The sequence below is a fragment of the Chlamydotis macqueenii genome, chromosome 14 (genome assembly GCF_036417535.1).
Source record: "Chlamydotis macqueenii isolate bChlMac1 chromosome 14, bChlMac1.mat, whole genome shotgun sequence".
Taxonomy (NCBI): domain Eukaryota; kingdom Metazoa; phylum Chordata; class Aves; order Otidiformes; family Otididae; genus Chlamydotis; species Chlamydotis macqueenii.
This window is the reverse complement of record NC_141569.1, coordinates 20,849,452-20,868,608: the sequence shown is the minus strand read 5'-3', so window position 1 is coordinate 20,868,608 and position 19,157 is coordinate 20,849,452. Positions and strand designations below refer to the sequence as shown.

At 46.5% G+C, this 19,157-nt stretch overlaps 1 protein-coding gene across 1 annotated transcript; it reads right to left on the bottom strand.

The window, feature by feature from the left end:
- Positions 1 to 15,453: 15,453 nt before the first annotated feature.
- Positions 15,454 to 18,377, bottom strand: EGR1 (early growth response 1). Its single transcript, XM_086759114.1, has 2 exons — positions 18,046 to 18,377; positions 15,454 to 17,735 (listed from the first exon to the last, which is right to left on the bottom strand). The coding sequence occupies exons 1-2, from the start codon at positions 18,278 to 18,280 to the stop codon at positions 16,438 to 16,440; spliced, it is 1,533 nt and encodes a 510-aa protein (XP_086615240.1). The 5' UTR covers positions 18,281 to 18,377; the 3' UTR covers positions 15,454 to 16,437.
- Positions 18,378 to 19,157: the final 780 nt, after the last annotated feature.

The following is a 19,157-nucleotide window of genomic DNA, read 5'->3' as shown; positions in this document are numbered from 1 at the left end:
GATGGTGATAACATAGGGAGCCTAAAGCACCAGCCAGGCTGGGCTGGCAACTCACTTGGTGTTGTGGTTTAACCCCAGCATGCAACCACACAGCTGCTCGCTCACTGCCCCCGCTCTTGTGGGAGGGTGAGAGAATGAGAAGGGTGAAAGTGAGGAAACTCATGGGTTGAGATGAAAACAGTTTAATAATTAAAAAGAAACAAACCATCACCACCACCACTTGTGAGGAAAAGAGTAAAAAAAAATAACAAAGAGAGAACAATAAACCCCCAGAAAGAGAAGTGATAAAATTGAAAACGATTGCAAATTATCAATTAAAACAACTGAGATGCAGTGAGGTGCAGGGAAGCAGGTAGGAGGTTTCAGTTTGGGGATGTGGGGGGCAGGCATCACCCCAGGGTCTGCAGGCAGAGGGGTTATAGGGGGGCAGGGTCAAATATGGGGAGGCAGAGCAGGGGTGGAGGGGGGAGTGAGGGCACAAGACAGGAGGGCAGGGGGCACGGGGGGGGGGGGGGCAGTCACAGGGGAGCGTTTCAGTGGAAAGCATTTGAGGAGGGTGCAGGGACACAGAAGGGGGCAGGAGGGACGGACGAGGGGGGTGTGGGTAGAGAGGTGCAGGGAGGGACGTGCATGGGGACGACCTACACCAGGGGGTCTGCTTGGGATAATCCACAGCGGACACAACTCACCTGGGATGACCTGCAACGGATAATCCACTCCAGGTAACTGACTCAGACTGCGTAATCCTCAGGACTGTCCCTCCATCTGCCAGCCTTTCACCCCAGACTGTCCCCAAAATGAGGTGGCATTTTTCTTTTTTGCTTTCCCATAATATTAAAATCTGGGTTTTCGGCATTTTGCCAAAATATTAAATTTGGGGGTTTTTCGGCACTATTCCACAACACAAAAATTGGCAATTTTTGCTTTTGGTTTTGTGCACAAAAGTGGGGGGGATGTGAGGGGGTGCTTTCCAGCTGCACAAATCCAGGCTAATCTGGCTTTTCTGGGAGCTTCAAATTAGGATTTTTTTTCCCCCCCCTCAAACTGATTTTAATTGGGTTCCTCCCCCATTGCAGACCCAGATTCAGAGTTTTGGGGTATGTTTGTGCTGCATTGGCAGCTCCTACTCTGCGTGCACAGCCCCGCAGGTGAAAAATCCCCATGCTGGGGCATTGGCCCCAAATCGAGATAGGAAAAGGGGGAAAAGGAGAAGGGGCAGTTTTTGAAAGCACTTTTTGCTCTTCAATAGAGATGGGAGGGAGCAAGTTTTTAAGTCTTTTCTGCAAATAGGGTTTCTTTCCATTTTAAAAACCTTACATAGCACAGATATTCACACATGTATCTATTTACACACACGTTTCATATATATATTATCTATTTACACTTTATATATAGTATCCATTTAGACTTGTATATTTACACTTCCATACATTTACACTTATGCATCTATTTAAGCTAGCTATCTGTTTAGATTTCTATACTGTGACACTCCAATACCTTTTTATTAGTCCTCTCTATTTAGACTTCAATGGCTACTTACAATGATATTTATTTAGACTTTGTTATCTATTGACACTTACGCATCATCTCTATTTAGATGACAGATAACATCTGCTTAGACTTACTATGACAGACATAGTAAGTGTAGACAGCTTGCCCTAGAGGTGTCACGTCTCTCGCGCAGGCTCTGCTCCGCCACCTTCCACCTCTGCCCCCATGCCGGGACGGGCTCCCCAGAGCACCAACCACCCCTGGCCCCCATTGGCCCCAGGCTCTCCCCTGCAGCCAGCCCTTGCTGCTGCACCCGTGGGGCACTCGCTGGAGACAGTCAGGAGCCTCTGGACACAGGGCTGGGCCTCGCCCTCCATTTCAACATTTAAAATCGAGGTTAATCGAGGATTAAGACTAACTGATACAATTTTGAACACATTCTTAGCATAAAAGTAAACACTCTTGCTGGTGCTAGGAAGTGTCTCCTCCCTTCCTCACAGGACCGCTGCAGGAAGAGAAGCCTGTCAGGCTGCAGGACAAGGGTGTACCGTCAGCAGAATCTACGCTTGCGGATCCACTGCCACAGCCCTTGCGCTGCTGCTGCACATCTTGCTTGCTTGGTCAATGTAGCTGAAAGTGATGTGTTAAACTTTAAAGAGAAAAAAAAATAAAGAACAAATCTCAGTAATTCTATTTATGCTGAAAAAGTGTGCGTATGTTTATATTCGTCAAATAAAAATAAAATCATAGAATGGTTTGGGTTGGAAGGGACCGTTAAAGGCCATCCAGTCCAACCCCCCTGCGAGGAGCAGGGACATCTCCAACCAGATCTAATCTAAGATCTAAGTAATTTCTACAGCTTAAAACAAAGGTTTGTGCTGGTCAGACTAAAAATAAACTTAATTACCTACCTGTTCACATTGTCTCTGTTGTAATAACAGAGCAGAGGGTGACCTTCTTGCAGCCTTTCAGTACTTAAAGAGGGCTTATAAGAAAGGTGGGGACAAACTTTTTAGCAGGGCCTATTGTGATAGGACAAGGGGTAATGGCTTTAATCTAAGAGAGGGCAGATTCAGATCAGATGCAAGAAAGAAGTTTTTTACAATCAGGGTTGTAGAACACTGACCAAGGTTGCCCAGAGAGGCAGTAGATGCCCCATCCCTGGAAGCATTCAAGGCCAGATTGGACAGGGCTCTGAGGAACCTGATCTGGTTGAAGATGTCCCTGCTCCTCGCAGGGGACTTGGACTGGATGACCTTTGAAGGTCCTTTCCAACCTAACTATTCTATGATTGTATGACTGTAGCTGACAGCAGACCAAACAGTCAAGATCCACCAAACGATGCTGATAACATGTTTTCAACAGGCATCACACAAGTTCTTCAGCACTTGGTCCTTCCCTAGCCACGTTACAGATTTGTCAGTGAAAAAGGAAGGATGAAAATTCACTGCCTGTACTCAAACTTTTTGATTTTTAAATAACGTTTCCATACAATACCTTGTACAGTGGCATTCTGCGTCACAGTTAGGGCTTCTATATACCACAGCACTACCAAAGCTTCTAGGCACAGACCAGGACTCTATAAAGAGCTGTTATCTCTCCAGGGGCTGTTCTCTTCACAGACTACTATCTGCAAAATACAGCAAACCAGTTTGTTTTGAAACTTTTCTCTTTAATTTTGCTGCAGTGCTACAGGAGGACTTGTAGCACCACTGTGAACAGTATTAGCTCCAGAGTTTGGAAGTCTTATGACAAGGCTCTAAAGTGCCATACCTGGCTTGGAGAAGACAAATAGTAAAACCAAATATTGAGTTATTACATCAATTTACTATAAATTGCTGAAAACTCAAATTTTAAAACCACAAATATAATCTATGAACATGAAAACAATGCAAAACTTCACATTAAACCCTGATTTACAAAAAAAAAAAATCTAGTCTTTTTACTAATTTTCACCTGATAATCTTTATCACTACATACCAAACTATAGTTATGTATATATGCAGTTCAACATAGAGAAAAGCTTCTATGAATACCCTCATGTTTTCTCCACTGCATGATAAGCACACACTTAACGTGCAGGCTACTAGATCTCAGTGCAAGACAAAGACGTTAAAGAAAAAAGCTGAAGTTTAAATTCCCTTCTTTTCCATTTTCTAAGATTAAAATTCAGAGCTTTCAGCTAGAAATTAAGACTCTGGCTACAATTTTTCTTCACAGAAACTGGACTTAAAATTATTTAGCATTGTCCATGTATAGTAAGCACAGATGTATATAGTTCAACACACAGCAATTCTGCCTGAATCAGAACTAGTTATTAGTTTATCAATTGCAAATGTTTAAATGATCTAGCAGAAGGAATCCAGAGAAATCCAAGGTAAGTTCTTACGCTCTATGGATGAAATTCATACACCGAGGTAGTGCACACAAGTGTGCAGATGAAAGGAGAATAAAAACACTTTGTCCTACCTAACCCCATTGAAGATAGATGGGCATCCCAGACTTCAACATGCAGTGAAGGTTTAGTGCTGCTTTGTGCCTCTCCCAGATAATGGAAGCAGCTTAGCTAGTACTCCTTAAAACAAGACTCTAAGTTTACACAGTGTCTCACAGAGCATTCTTGGCTCTTCTGGTTGTTGCCAATTGACAGCAGGAACAAACCATGAAAAGCAGTGTCAGAATAGAGATGTTATAAACTTCTAGACGTCAGTCATGCCCCTTATGTTATGCTCCAAAGATATGCATTCCAGCATTTGTCTCCAGGCACCCTGAACTAGAAAACAAAACAGCTTTCTACTCCTTGTGAGCTCAGGAAGGAATTTGGGAAGGAGGACAAAAAACACACACAAATGGTGAGGAGGGGCAGGGAAATCAAACAACCCCCCCCAAAAAACAACCAAAGGAACCCAAGCCGCGTAACTTGACAAGATCGTTTTCATACCCAAGAGAAGACATACAGTTTATAAGGTCACTTCAGCATTATGAACACAGGTACTTGCTAGGAAGAACATCCGAGTTGGCTTTGCTTCTAAACACAAGGTGGCAGCATCGGACACGGTATCTAAAGGCTACTGGCGCCATCTCTGAGAAAGCCAAACAGCTCGGTTACACATGAACCAAGCTACTCTCTGAAGTTGAGAAATTATCAGAAATCTCTAAAGGCTGTACAAAATAACTTTGAGCATAATTCCTTAACCTACTACCACTTGGCTATGCCTCCCCTCAAAAGTAATCGTAAGCTACCACCATCCTAGACGAAAAGTGCAAAATCCCTGTCACTTCCTGTCCTGCCAGCCCCTGCAGTTCAGTAGACAGCCTTTCAAGTCCATGAACAGATGGCATGCCTTAGAGTGACTTTTCTTCTCCTCTCTTAGCATCGCAATAGCCTCGACTAGAAAGAGCAGGAAAAAAAAAAAAAACCACCACCACCAAAAACCAACACACAACTCCGGAGGATCTTTCATTCTGTCCAGCATTTCAGAATCAGAAAAGGAAGCAGGTTCCCTGTTTCTGCACATTTGTCTCCTTCAGACAGAAGAGCTTTTAAAATCCAACTTGCAAGAATACTGTGTGGTTTGATATTTCTGATAGAACCTATACGCATTTATGTCCTGTCAAATTCTGTTTAGGCAAAAGAACATCCTCTAATAGATCAACATAATAGCAAAATGGCAAAATGTGTAGCTAGCTAATTGGAGGAGGCATTCAGTTTTTAATATCTCTTCTAGCTTACTTTACTCATTCTGAGTAGAGCCAGGTTTTTTGTCTCTTCTGGAGCTGATTTTTGTTTAAAAAATTCAACATATCTTAAAATTAAAAACTCAACATATCTTAAAATTCTATTTTATATCTTTTTTTTTTTTTATAAACTCATGCATCTTCTTTGACGATTAAGAGCAAAACCTTAGCTGTCCTGTCAAACTTCCATTATCATAGCTTGATCATCTAAATGACTTTCTTACAAGACAGGCACTCGTGCAACAGGGAAATAAATGGTTATTATGACTCCCAGTATCACCTCCATCACATCAATCAAATGGATTTCAAATTCATTGCACCAATGGTTGGTGAATGACCAGCCCCAGGGGCACAGGACACAGGCCATGCAGGATCCTTGTGGAAAAGGTCTGGATCATGAGGCCAAGAAACTCCAGGAGACTGCTCAATGACACCTTCGGTGCCAGCACTTAAGCTGGCAACACTTGTACTGTGAAAGAGGAAGAAAGTCTTGTGGCAAGATAGTGCAAGTCTGATGATAGGGAACGACTCTGGAGCAGATCCTCCTCAGGAGGCAAAGGCTTTGTCACTGAGGATACCACCTGAAGGCAGGGATGCTATCCTAAGGGAGACAGAGGTAGGCTGAAGTGACATGCAGTGTGACTATCAGCAATATGACTAGCTAAGATTATTACTTGTCTGACAAGTGCAGAAAACAAGAACCGAGGAGGAGTTTGGGTAGACTTTTTGGAAATGCTAAGGAAGCTGTATTAGTCTTTATTTTTGTGGATACTAAAAAGTAGGCGGTGGGGGAAAGGGGAGAGATTCTGGAAAGAAAGCTTACTCTGAAAGAAAAACAAAAAAAAAACCCAAACAAAAAAAAAAAAAAAAACCAAACAACAACAACAACCAACCACCCAAAACAAAAACCATCAGGCAGGCCTTAGTCTTCAGTTTCATATTTTGAGTGAGGCCTCCCTGACAGGTTTTGCGGGTTTTTTTCATGCTTTCGCTACCGAAGAGAGGACCAGAAATGCAGAGTGACCATGTATGGCTAGAAAAAATGGTGCAAGGAAGAGGGATGCAGAATCACTAGGAACTACAGGGATCTTTAAAAATAGAAGGACCCTGTTCAGGAGGCATGTCCTTCCCCTCCTGGGGAGAGGCTGTTCAGTAGGGCCTGTTGTGATAGGACGAGGGGTAATGGTTTTAAAATAGAGGGGGGTAGATTTAGATTGGATATTAGGAAAAATTCTTTACAATGAGGGTGGTGGAACACTGGAACAGGTTGCCCAGAGAGGTGGTGGATGCCCCATCCCTGGAAACGTTCAAGGCCAGGCTGGATGAGGCTCTGAGCAACCTGACCTAGTCAGGGATGTCCCTGCTCCTTGCAGGGGCGTTGGACTAGATGACCTTTGAAGGTCCCTTCCAACCCTAACCATTCTATGATTCTGATTCATCATAATCCACATGCAATAAGGATGCTGACATTTACAATTCATAATTAAAAAAAAAAAAAAAGAAGGCACAAGAGTTTACCCTAAAGAACCACAGAAAAGCCAACAAGTGTTAAAAAGCAGATAGTTTGGGTTGATACACACAAACCTTTATATTTTTCAAAGTAAAGCATAGAACAACATTCATCAAAACATAAGAACAGTTCAATATCCTTGCAAAAACAACAAAATCCAAATATCTACTACAATAGGGCATAGTTAACAAAAGGAGTTAAAAAACCTCTTTATTAAATAAAGTAGTGGTGCAGCTAGAAAATGAAAAATATTTTCTAGTGACAGGAAAAGTATTTAAAGGCATCATATCAGCAATCATGCTTCACTGCCTGTTAGGAAAGAAGAACCAACCCAAAATAATTATTCTGATGACATCCCTCAAAAAGTGGAAGTTATGCTGAAAATAGACATATTCGCAAACAGTCCTATTAAAACACAATACGGCAGGCCAGAAATATGGCCTGAGGAAAACAATTTGCAGACAGGAAGAGAATCGATGACTCGTTTCTCAGCTGCATCAGGGACCATGAGACTACCAGAGAGTTTGCAAGGCCAACTGATGGTCAAAACATAAGGAGGGCACCAAAAGTGATTCTTGCACCCATTTTGTTTCAGACAAACTTGGAAAAGTTTCTGTGCAAAATATTTCCTTTACAGGAGTTACGTTACAGAATATATTAAACTGAAGTGGCTGTAGGTTAGATTACAGAAAGGATTAAGCCATTTAATTGAATAACAACAATTCATTCAACCATATCTAGACTGTATCCCTTCAAATGCTGAACTTGAGGATGAAATAGCAAACATAGCTGTGGTGTTCTACCTCAGTACCAGGAGACTGGATGCTACCATACATAACATGGATTTTTATGAAGGTTTCAGAAACCTTCAGGCTTGTAAATCCTATGTCCATTCCGGGCATGCTAGTAGAAGCATATTAATCAAAGCTAGTTAGAAGAATTAGTGGGTACAAGAATAAGTAGTAAACACAGATAATACATCAGCACAGTTTTTGTAAAGGAAATTAATGCCTGGCAAATCCTTTAGAAATGTCTGAAACAATCAATGAACATATGGAAGTGAGAAATTCACCTGATGTACTGTACTGGGATTTTCAGAAACTGTCCAGTTCAGACCCTCACCAAAGGCCCTTAATCTATGTTGCATGGGACAACAGGAACAGTTCTCTCCCAGCGAAGCAACTTGTTAAAAGGCTGAAAGAACTGGAATAAACGGTCAGGCAAAAATTGCCAGCAGGCTCGTGCAGAGATCTCTGCTTAGCCCTGAGAAAGCATACTTACAGGGGATTTGAAAAAGTTGATGAATAGCGCGGCAACAGAGATTTCCAACAATGTCTTCCTTCTGTGTAGTTAAAAAAATGCCCCTATACAGTTGCCGCAGCAGCTAACAATATTGTGGGAACAGACAGTAAAGCTGCAGATGGATCTCAGTGTGGATATTGAGGAAAACAAACAAACAAACAACCTCAAATGGGCACAGGGGATAGAAGTTCAAAGTCTGAGCATTCTATATTGTACAATGGTCTCTGAGAGAACTGTTATGACCCAAAAAGATCTTGATAATTAATATCTTTAAAAGCTCATTGCTCAAAAGCCAGATAGAAGGTTTTGAAATACTTGGAAAAGAAGAAAAAACATAGGAAGGAAAAAAAAAAGTTACATCACAATTAATCCACATTGTTCCTCCTTCTTGAACATGGTGTACAGTGCAGGCCTCTACCTCTCAGAAACGAGAAAGCAGTATGACAAAAGGTACATAAAAGGGTGACATGAGATACAGATCACCTGCTATACAAAATAGATTCTGCTTCTTCAACCAGAAAGATAGTAAATTAGGAAAGGAGTGACAGAGTTCTGTAACCATTGTGGAAGTTATATTATTCACTATCTGCTGTAACGGAAGTCTTAAGAGCCATCAAGTGAAGTTATGAAGTAGCAAGTTTAAACACACACACCTCTCTCTCTTCATGAAGCGCCTGGATATGCTAAAATTAACTTTTCTGGCAGATATTGTGAATGCTAAAACCTTGTATAGCTTAATAAATCACTGGGACAAAGTTTGATGAAATGTGCAAAGACACGGGCTCTGGCCCGTGTAATTTATCGGCCACAGGTCACAATCACCAGAAGAATATTCCAGGGCTACCTCAGACAATGGACCAGAGACTGAACTTCCTTTAATTGAGTATGGCAGTTCTTTCAACAAGTATCATTAATATTTCCTTGCTTATTAACTACTATATTTTAATGTAGGCGTGATTTTTAAAAAGATCATCATGTGTTCACTGTATGACCCCAAAGATCTCTGGTATCTTACAACTACAGTTACAAGACCTCAGGTGGTCTGGTTTTGTCCACAAAAGGCCCTCCTCCTTGAGGAAAAAAAACTTAAGATGTGTGGACAGTTTCTGCCAGTAAATTCAATGTCTCGCAGCTGCTTTCCAGTTAATTTGAATGCATCTGTTGTTTCTTGTAATTCTCAAGCTTATTTACACAAACAGAAGAATCATGGCCAAGACCTGTAATCACAAGTATCTTCAGATCAAAATGCTGCTGCTGTAAATTTCCTTAAACTTTGTGTCATATTTCTAACTATAAGTAAAGATATTTCCAAGTCTAGTTCTCCAGTTAATCAGGAAGAAACCTTTTAGACAGTATTCTAAGAAGCACTGTTGAAATTTTGTGGTAGGAAATTTGTAATAAGATTACTCATCAAGTCTGTCCCTTCATTTCCTTATGCTCCAGTGTTCTTTCAGGTATTCCAAAGACAAACATAGTCAGAACTATTAAAAGTGGTAAAACTAAACTCAGTCACTCCAGAGTGTTTGTTTTCCAGGACTTAATCAAGCTTCCTTGACTAAGGCTTAGGTCTTTTTAGGGTTCCCCAAGGCTGCTGTGACTAGAATTGCTGTATATGCAGAAAAATCTGGAAGTATAGTTCAAGTTCACACTCTCAGCCCACAGAATGCCACACACTGGAATGCACCAGGCAGCTCAGTGATTTGCTACACAGCTGGGCACATTCAGGTAGATAACCTGAGAGCTACCCAAAGCTGTGCAGTCAAAGGGAGTGCAGTAATTGGGATAAACACATTTTGGATGCTCATTATGTAACGTTTTCAAGAGCTTCTGAAGCCATCGCCAACTACATTTGTCAGACTGAAGAACAGCCACCACCAGATAACAAGTAATGCTCAGTCTGCTTAAAAGTTTTAGTTCTAACTGCATCTTCACAAGAGGCTGAAGGCATTCACCACCTTTTGAAGATCAAATCACCTTCTGTCACCCTGTCCCTCCAACTCTGACATTTGCAAGTCTATTTGTGATCAACAGTTTTATTGCTACAGGGAAAGCCCACCACCACAGTGGTCAGGTCACGTGACTCCGGTCAACCTTAGAGAGGACACTCGATAGCAGAACTTAGAGCTATTGACATTTTTACTGGTAGTGTCATTGTGCATCATCATTTGTGTTTGGAGATACAAAGAAGTAGTACGAAAAGCTCACAAAACAAAAAGATAAGCCTACATGCTTATTTTAAAAAAAACTATATTCAAGAAGCATGCTTTAATACTGCTTTTTGTAGTTAAGGAACTGAAAATACTTCTGCCTAACCATCCATCATTTTTGTTATGGCAGTGACAAAGAATGATCAGAAACTGAAGCCTGCAAAGTGCTAGACACTATGTATAAGCAACAGCCTCTGTCATTTAAGAGGAGAGAGTTTCATTATTCAAGTCAAGACCACAAAGCATTAAAGTCTATCAGTCAAGGCTGGATTTTTAAAAACAAAGTCACTTGATTATACTAGAAGAACTTAACTATTTTTAAAGTTCCTGTTCTTTAGCTATAGCCCATATTTCATCCTAGAGTCTCAATGCACTTTAAAAACCTTCCTTCTAGGTCTAACTAGTAGTTATTAGGGCTAGATTCAGATAACATGCACACATAAAAATATATATTGTTTAGCTCAAGAATCACACAGCCAAGGTCTCCTCACAAGTATATTACCTCCACTCATAACTCTTGAGAATTCTAGAGTCTCCTAGGCCACAAAGAGAAAGATTTTGAAAGGAACAGCCCCTTATACCCAAAACAGCCCCTTATACCCAACAAATACTGTAGTCCTAGTTAACAGATTGCTTTAGAAAGGGCCAAAGACATTTGTCATGAGCCAACCTTCAACCTCTCCACCCAGTTTTATTCAAAGTTGACAAAGGTCAGGGTGTGCTTGGGGCGAACTCTTCTAAAGCCATCTACTGCAGCTCAGATCACCCTCAGGCCCCAGCTACCAGTTTAAAGTTGTTTTTTTTAGAGTACCTGAGCTCCTGCTCAGGTGCACAAAAGCAGTCCCTGTGGTCCAGACAGGTAGCAGCAGAAGCTCCCGAGGAAAGAAAGGCCCATGATTGCATACCTCTTCACTGCAAAGTCTCTGCCTACCGCTTTCTATTCTTCTTGTTAAGTCTTATCTCTTCAGTCAGCCAGAGCCCACAACCTACTTGGCATGAGCAATTCACAGTCACAACAGAAACAGCTGTAGCAGTTGCATTTCACCAGTTTTATATGAATTCTTCAGTAGCATTTCCAGAATGCAACATGACACAACGCTACAGGCTATTACAGGGGATACTGGGCTCTGTAAGTACGCCCGAGCTAATCTTTATCACCTTATATCTAAATGGAAAGAAAAATGAAGCATCAGTCTTTCTTGCATAAAAAAAAAAGCACAAAACAGCCACCTAGGTAAGGGCTGTCCACACTTCCTCACATGAACAGCAGCTTAGCAAAAGGGTCTACAGAGAAAACACAGGGTGGACAATGGCGCTTGCCTCTTCAGTAGTCCCCAGGTTAAGCTGCATCCTACCTATTTCCGAGGCGCGTAGACAGGGCGACTCAGCCCCTACTAGAGAAACCGCAGCAGCGAGGAAGCGCCAGAAGCCGGCCCGGCCCGCCCTTCGACAGCCCTACGGAGCGCAGGCGCCCAGCCGACCGCGCTGGTCGTCCGAAAGGGCCCGGGCCGGGCCCGGCCCCGGCCCGCCGCTCGGCCCTAGGCGGAGTAGAGGCTTCCCTCGCCCGGAGCCGCCAGCCGGGCCGCCCATGGCTAGCGCAAGGCCGGGGCCCGGGCCTACCAGGAAGCGCCGGAGAGGGGAGGGGGTCAGCGCCGCGGCGGGGTCGCTGCAGCGCAGCTCCAGGAATGCCTGAGCAGGAAACACCTTTTTTGGGCCTCGGAAATACCATAAAAGGCGCGGAGGAAATGCCAAATATGGTCGGCACGGTTCCGGCCGCCGCGGGAGCGGCGTTTCCGCTCGGCCTTGGCCGCCCCGCGGCCGCGTGACGGGGCCCCGCCCGCTGGCGCGCTCCCGCCGCGGGCGCGGTGCCCCTCGAGGCCGCAGGGCCGCAGCCAGCGGCAGCGCGCAGACCTTTCTGCTGCCGGCGGTCAGAGCTGCAGCTGGGCTTTAGATCGCGAACAGCTGAGGTTTAATTCAGGCAAATTGATTTTCCGGCAGCGACTGTAAAAGCAAGGGGCCTTTGCTTCCTTCCGCCGTGCTGCACTTCCCGCACGGAAGGCGAGGGGTTTCCCCGCCAGTGGCAACACCTGCTGTTTCCCTGGGAACAGCCTCCTTGATACCGGCTTATCCTCCCGATTAGACTAGGAGGAAGCTTTTTAAGAGTCAGAAATTCTGTCATCTTCAGACCAACACCAAACGAAAAGATCTCACAGAAAATGTGTAGTCAATGCTTTCTTGACCCTGAAATCTCCTTTTGTTTTATGGGACGAAGGCCATGGAGAAAGTGGGACAAAAATATCCTATGCAGTTTATTTTCTTTATGTTGTATACAGGGACAGCACATGCAAAGCATAAGTCACTGCAATTTAGACCAAATGCCAAAGCTTAAATTACGAGCACTTTCTAGGAGGTTCCACCAAAGAGCATCCACATTAAAGTGGCCCTGGTTGACACAACTCAACAGTTTTTACTAAGTCATTTGGGGGTTTTGGTTTGGTTGGTTTGGTTGGTTTTGGGGTTTTTTTTTGTTTGGTTGGTTGGTTGTTTTTTTCTTCTTCCCAAACCAGAGGCTCCGTGGTACTGGGAAGCTTCTTGCAATAAGATGCAATTCAGGCAGGCGGTCCACCCCCCATCTGGGCGGGCAGTGTCACCTGCAGTGCACAGGTACTGAGCCCCTCCCACAGACCACTGCTGGCTTCCACTACTCAGTTCTACTGCTTTTTGAGTCAGGATCAACATGGGGCTGACAGTAACCCTACATACCTGGTTCAGTGCCTCCGCACATCCCTGCAGCTGAACGCTGCTGCCTGTGGAGTGCCTGTGACCAATGCTCACAGCTGTGGGAGACCAGAATTCTTCCATTTAGAGGGAGACTGCAACACCCTCAAGAGAAAGCCTAAGGAGGTGACCAGGGAGGTGGGGGGAGAGTTAAGGTGAATTTCTGGAGCCTTCACAAGTTGAAAGGTTCTACTATGTCACAGTGAAGAAAGCACAGGGCAAGTTAGACCAGTGTTTCTCTGGTCTTACTAGAGAGACCTCACAGATCCCATCGTCTCCCTTGCACAGCTGCCTTGGCACCCACAGGCCAGTCTTGTGTGCAGAGGTAGCTAGCCAGACGTCAGAGACGTGCTCTGCTGCTAGAAAGCATGCTCTGGCCTTAATTCCCGTACAGCCATGCAACACTGCCTGACTCAGTCCACTTTGCACATGATGTGCCAAAAAGTACCTATCTTCTTTGCCGCCTCTTCAGGCATGGTAATTACTATCACTGCTCATTTCTGTACGAAGTGCCCTGAAGAACCTGGAGCACCCCCAGACTCATCAGGTATTGCCTGAGAGTTCCCTTGGCCAGTTTTTAGCACAATTACAGTTCCAGAAGGCTAGAACAGGAGTTAGCAGAGACTAGCTTGAAAAGTCAGCAACATGTACAGCTTCCTGGGGAGGGGACGTGGAGAGGGAGGTGCTGAGCTCTTCTCCTTGGGTTCCAGGGAGAGGACACGTGGGAGTGATTCAAAGCTACATCAGGGGATGTTCAAACTTGACATTAGGAAACATTTATTTACCTAGAGGGTGGTCAAATTGAACAAGGCTTCCTAGTGAGGTGGTTGATACCCCGTGCCTTTCAGTATTTAAGAGGCATTTGGACAATGCCCTTAAGAACATGCTCTAACTTTTGATGAGCCTGAAGTGGTCAGGCAGATGGACTAGATGATCGTTGTATGCCCTAGGCCCCTTCCAACTGAACTACTCTATTCTGTTCTAAACATCTAAACAGAGCCGTGTCCACTGATCAGAATGGGCTGGCACCGACTCCAGCTGTTTATTTTGCTGTTGCCTTTAGAAACCAGAGGTGGGGAAAAAAAAATTGTTGTTAGCTTTACATAACGTTATTTGCTTCCTTCTTTGAAATATCACATTTGAAGGCCATTCTTCATTGTCTCATCACCCGTAAATGGATTTCTGTGGCTTCTGACATGGGTTACACTCTCAGACAGTGTGAAGCCAAATATTCAGCTTGCCCAGTCAATCTACCTTGGCCAGAGCCTGGAGCCCCTTGGGTGGAAAAGAGATAGTGCTTTTCTCTGAAAAGGCCCATCAGGGCGAGCTGCAAGTTTCACTGTTAGCAGCTTGCAGACTGCACCTGGCACTGCAGGCACGAACCAGCACAGAGACAAAGCAGCCCAAGCCCTTCACCATAGCTTGTCCCCAACCTGCTGGGGGACAGTCCTGGCTGAGAGACAACAGACTGAGATTTACCAACTGCTGAGCTCTTAAGTATAGTCCAGAATTGCTGCCGTTTGCCAGGGGTGTGCTGCATCCCCAGGAAGAAGGACTAGCCCAGGGGCTTCAGCAGGTTGCCCTTCCTAGCCAGTGGGGTTAATTTTGGCAAGCAGTAGGGCATGCTGTGTCCAACAGAGAGTGCTTGCCAGTTTACACTGTGCTGTGTGCATTCATCAATGTTTGCATCTGCATCCCAGCACCTTGCAACCCTAAACACTAGTGAGTTGTAGAGAGCCCTCAAAGGGCTGACAGAACCCTCCTCTACACCTGCATCACCAGCTCTGATGGCTGCAAAGTCCTTTGAATTCACCCTGCAGAATGTTCACAAACCCCCTGAAATGTATTTCAAACCACCATATAAGGAAGTGCTTCTTCCTGTAAATGCTGGAGCATCTGTACTAAAAGCTATCAGGCCCACACACACACGCGCTCTATGTTGTGTCAAGGTGGAACTTCTGACAGCCCTCAGCCGAGCAGAGCTACCTTCCATCAACCAGCCATTTGGACTGAGCTTATTGTATTTCCAGCCTAGAAACCGCTCTAGATTTCTGACTACCAGTTAAATTTCTGACTACCTATGAACACACAGTTGAGATTCTAATTTTTCAAATCTCATTTTCAGTACTGGGAGAATTGTTTTTCTTCCTAAGATTAGCTCATATGCTTCTAGAGCTGCCAAAAACCAGGAATTGTGGCTGCTTCAAAAGAGTAGGTGATACACCTGATGCAAGGATGTGTGTGCTCCATCCATGCCTTTGCAAGCAACTGTGCCGAGGAGTGATTGGTCTCCCTTCCTTTCTTTAAGCAGATATTTCTCCAAGAGACAAGCAGCACTTGTTACTTCCCAGCCACTCAAGGAGTCAGGGTTGCTGCAGCAGAGTTTTCTTATGCAGCAGCTGAAATTAAAATGTGGAAGTCTGCATTATTTGATATTTTATTTATTTTTTTTTTTCTGAAGGGTATTGTACACCAAATATCCCATTGGCAGGAAAGCGCATTCAATGTGTTTAGAAGCCAAACAGTCACTTTCATTTTAACAAACACAATTACAAAGTAAAAATAAACCACAAAATAATGAACCGCATGTTCATAACATACAAAAATTGCTGCCTACTCAGTAGGTAACTACAACATTCCAACTCCTGAATATATATATATATAAATTTACATTTTTGTAACAAAAATAGACTTTGAGAGGTGTGGGAGTTTTTTTGCTTACATTCTGTCCCCCAGGGCTTTCTCGTGCTCCCCTCCCCACCCATTCCCTGCTCTACCTTACATTCTTTGAGTAACATCCCTTTCACTTTAAGGCAAGATGCAAAGCATCCATTCACACAAATGAATGACGTCAGCAAGGCTTCACAAAAAGGCACCAAGACTTGTAACTTTAAAACCAAAACTTCTGCCACATGTGAGTGTCTCATCAGGTGATATTTACATAGCATCACTCTAACATGCTCAAATACAGTAAGTGCTGTTCCCAAAGAAGTTTGAAACTCATTACAGCATTGTCACTGAAACAGAATTAACATTTACAAAATATGGCCCTGCAAACTCCAAATAATACAATATGGATATGTAAAGATTTTTCACGTCAATAGTACCTAAAGGAAAGCAAAACCATGGCACATGTACAATTTACATCAGCTAGGTACTTAATCAAAAGTCCTTTCTTCCTAATAAAAGCCTACTGTTTACGGGGAAAATTATACTGAACTTATATCCACAGTCCATGCAAATTAAGTCATTCAACAGAGTGGAAAACTTAAACGGCCATTGTTTCAGGCAGCTGAAGTTTAAAGAAAAGTTAAATAGCCTTGCAACATATGGTGTTGAGGGAGTAACTGGAGACTCCATATCTGGTAGTATCAATGGAAAAGGTGAATTCTCCTGTTCCAGAAGGTAATCTCAGCAAATCTCAATTGTTCTTGGAGAAAAGGCTGATGTCATGTCTGAAAGTGCTGATGTCACCTGTGAGCTGAAATTGTTGGTGACCCCTGGAGATGAGAAGGAGGTGGCCACTTGGGTCTGAAAAGTGGCAGTGCCAGAGGGGTAAGTGGTTGCTATAGAAGGAGATGGGAATGTCGTGTGTGCAGGAGAGGGATAGGGTGAAGAAGCAGGGGAGGAATATACTGTGCGCACTGGCGAGGGGTAAGTGGTGGCAATGGAGGAAGGATAGGATGTAGTCCCAGAGGATGAGTACGCAGGAATTGGGGAAGCAGTTGAGACCGGAGCTGCCTTTTCCACTTTCTTGTCCTTCTGCCTAAGGTGGATTTTAGTGTGTCTCTTCCTCTCATCGCTTCTGGCAAACTTCCTGCCACAAATGTCACAGGCAAATGGCTTCTCTCCTGTGTGCGTGCGGATGTGTGTAGTCAAGTGGTCGCTCCTGCTGAAGTTCCGCATGCAAATGCGGCACTGGAAAGGTTTCTGTCCTGTGTGGATGCGGATGTGCCGCGTTAGCTCGTCAGACCGTGAAAACCTCCGGTCACAGGACTCCACAGGGCAGGCATAGGGTCGCTCATGAGGAGGGGTCTTGCTGGGACGGTTTGGGTATTTCCTCATCCTGCTAGGCTTGATCAGCTGAGACTGATAGTTAGTGTTGAGGGTCTTCAACTCTTGGGAGCCAGTCTGAGTAGCAAATGCCTTAATAGTGGACAGTGGCGTGAGGGAAGGCTGCTGTGCTCTGGTCTCCAGGGCTGGGAAGGGCTTCTGATCAGCTGGAACAAGACTGAGCTCACCCTGTTGCTGAGGGAACAGGTAATCTGGGATCATTGGTACCTGAAAGTTGGTTTTAGCAGTTGGATAAGCTGGAGGGGGATACTGGATGGGAGCTCCAGAGGGGCTGGGAAAGGACTGGGTCTGTGGTTCAGGGAAAATGTCAGAGCTGGAGTTGGGAAAAGTTGGGGCAGCCGAATAAATTGGACTGTTCTCGCTGGCTTGGACAGAACAGCTCAGAGAGGGGCTCTGTGAGGAGGAGGATGGTGATGATGAAGAAGCCGTAGAGGTGGGAGGTGCATTAGCCATGCCCACCAGCCCGCTGACGAGGCTGAAGAGGGGCTCTGGCCATAAGGTGTTGCTACTGTTGGGGGCCGGCTCTAGGGAGAAGCGCCCCGTGTAGGTTATCGGTGGCAGTCGTGCCGTTTGGTTGGGATAGCTGGTTTCTGGCAAGGTTTTCTCGTTGTTCAGCGAGATATCGGGAAAAGTGTCTGAAAAGAGAGGAATAGCGATTACATCCAGCAGCCACTGCAGGCACTGCCAGAGCTTCGCAAGCCATCCCCACACAGCGCAGCCCCAGATCCTTGCTTCTGGTTAATTAATAATTGAGCGTAACACATCGCAGCGCCGCTGGCAGGTTTCCAGCAGCAGCGAGCCCGGAGCTGCTGACGCAGACGGGAGAATCCCCCCGCGCAGCCGCCGGGACAGGAACGCCGCTCCAGCGCGGAGCTCCCGCAGACTCCTCTGCCCCCGCGGCGGACCGGGGCTCCCCGCCCGCCTGGGAGAGGCCCACGCGCTTACCTGCCGCGAGGTGCTCGAAGTGCTGCTCCCCGGGCTCCCCGGCGGCACCGAAGCCCGCGCTCTCGGGCGCCCCGGGAGGGGCAAGGAACTGCGGGCCCCCGCCGCTGAGCAGCATCATCTCCTCCAGCTTGGGATAGTGCGTGTCCATGGCAGGGGGCGAGTGCGGGAAGGCGCCGAAGGGGTCGGAGATCTGCAGCGGGGGCAGGAGCTGCATCTCTGCCTTGGCCGCGGCCATGAGGGCGCCGGGCTCGGGCTCTGACGGGTGGTGTCGCCGCCGCCGCGGGCCCGGCGAACGGGCCGGCTGCGGCGAGGCGGCCGTCGCCTGCTGCGTGCCCTGCTGAAAGTGCTCGGCTCCCCGCCCGCCCGCCCGCCCGGGGCTCCCCCCGCCTCTGCCCGCTGGAAGCGCTCCGCTCCCCGCCCGCCCCCGAGCAGCCTCTATATATCGGGTCCCACCGGCCGCAGCCCGCCTCGGCCCTGACGTACATGGCCATATATGGAAAGCAGGAAGCCCTTATATGGATGCGGGCCGGAGGACCCCGCCTGGCGTCAGTGCCTGGCACCGGGGAAAGCCGGGCAGTGGGGGCCCCGCCCGCCCCAGGCTGGGAGCCCCGCGCCCCTTGCAAGCCCGTCCCCGGCCATGGGCAGCGCCAGCGCAGCGCCGCCGACCCCGGGGCGCGGGGTCCCCAGCCCTCGCCCGCCCCGGCCAGCCCGCCGGAAGTCCCCGCCGATCTTTCCATATTAGGAAACAACCTTATAAGTCTCGGTTCCGGCGGAGACTTCCCGCTCCTTATATGGCGATTCCGGCCCCGGGGAGGGTGCGCGGAGGGGGGAGAGCGCGGGGAGCCCGGGCGCGGGAGCCGGGTTGCCGCCGGGCCGCGCGCTCGCCCCCGAGCCGCGGCAGCGCGCGGAGGCCGCAGGCCACGGGAGCGCGCGGCTGTTGCCCAAGCAGGCGACACGGGGCTCTTGGGGAAGGCCCCGTATAGTCCAGCGCCGCCGCCGCGGTCTCGCGGGCAGAGCTCCCGCTCACCCTCATTCCGTCTGCTCGGCTCGCGCTACTCGTCCCCCTAGCCCCCGCCCCCGCTCCCGGCTCCGCAGAGGGGTCGCGAGCCAGC

What these genes read in the sequence shown, in the direction of transcription:
- EGR1 (XM_086759114.1), bottom strand. Translation starts at nt 18,280, where the DNA reads ATGGCCGCGGCCAAGGCAGAGATGCAGCTCCTGCCCCCGCTGCAGATC. An exon ending in CTTCGAGCACCTCGCGGCAG is followed by an intron (nt 17,736 to 18,045) that starts GTAAGCGCGTGG and finishes CTCTCTTTTCAG; the next exon opens with ACACTTTTCCCGATATCTCG.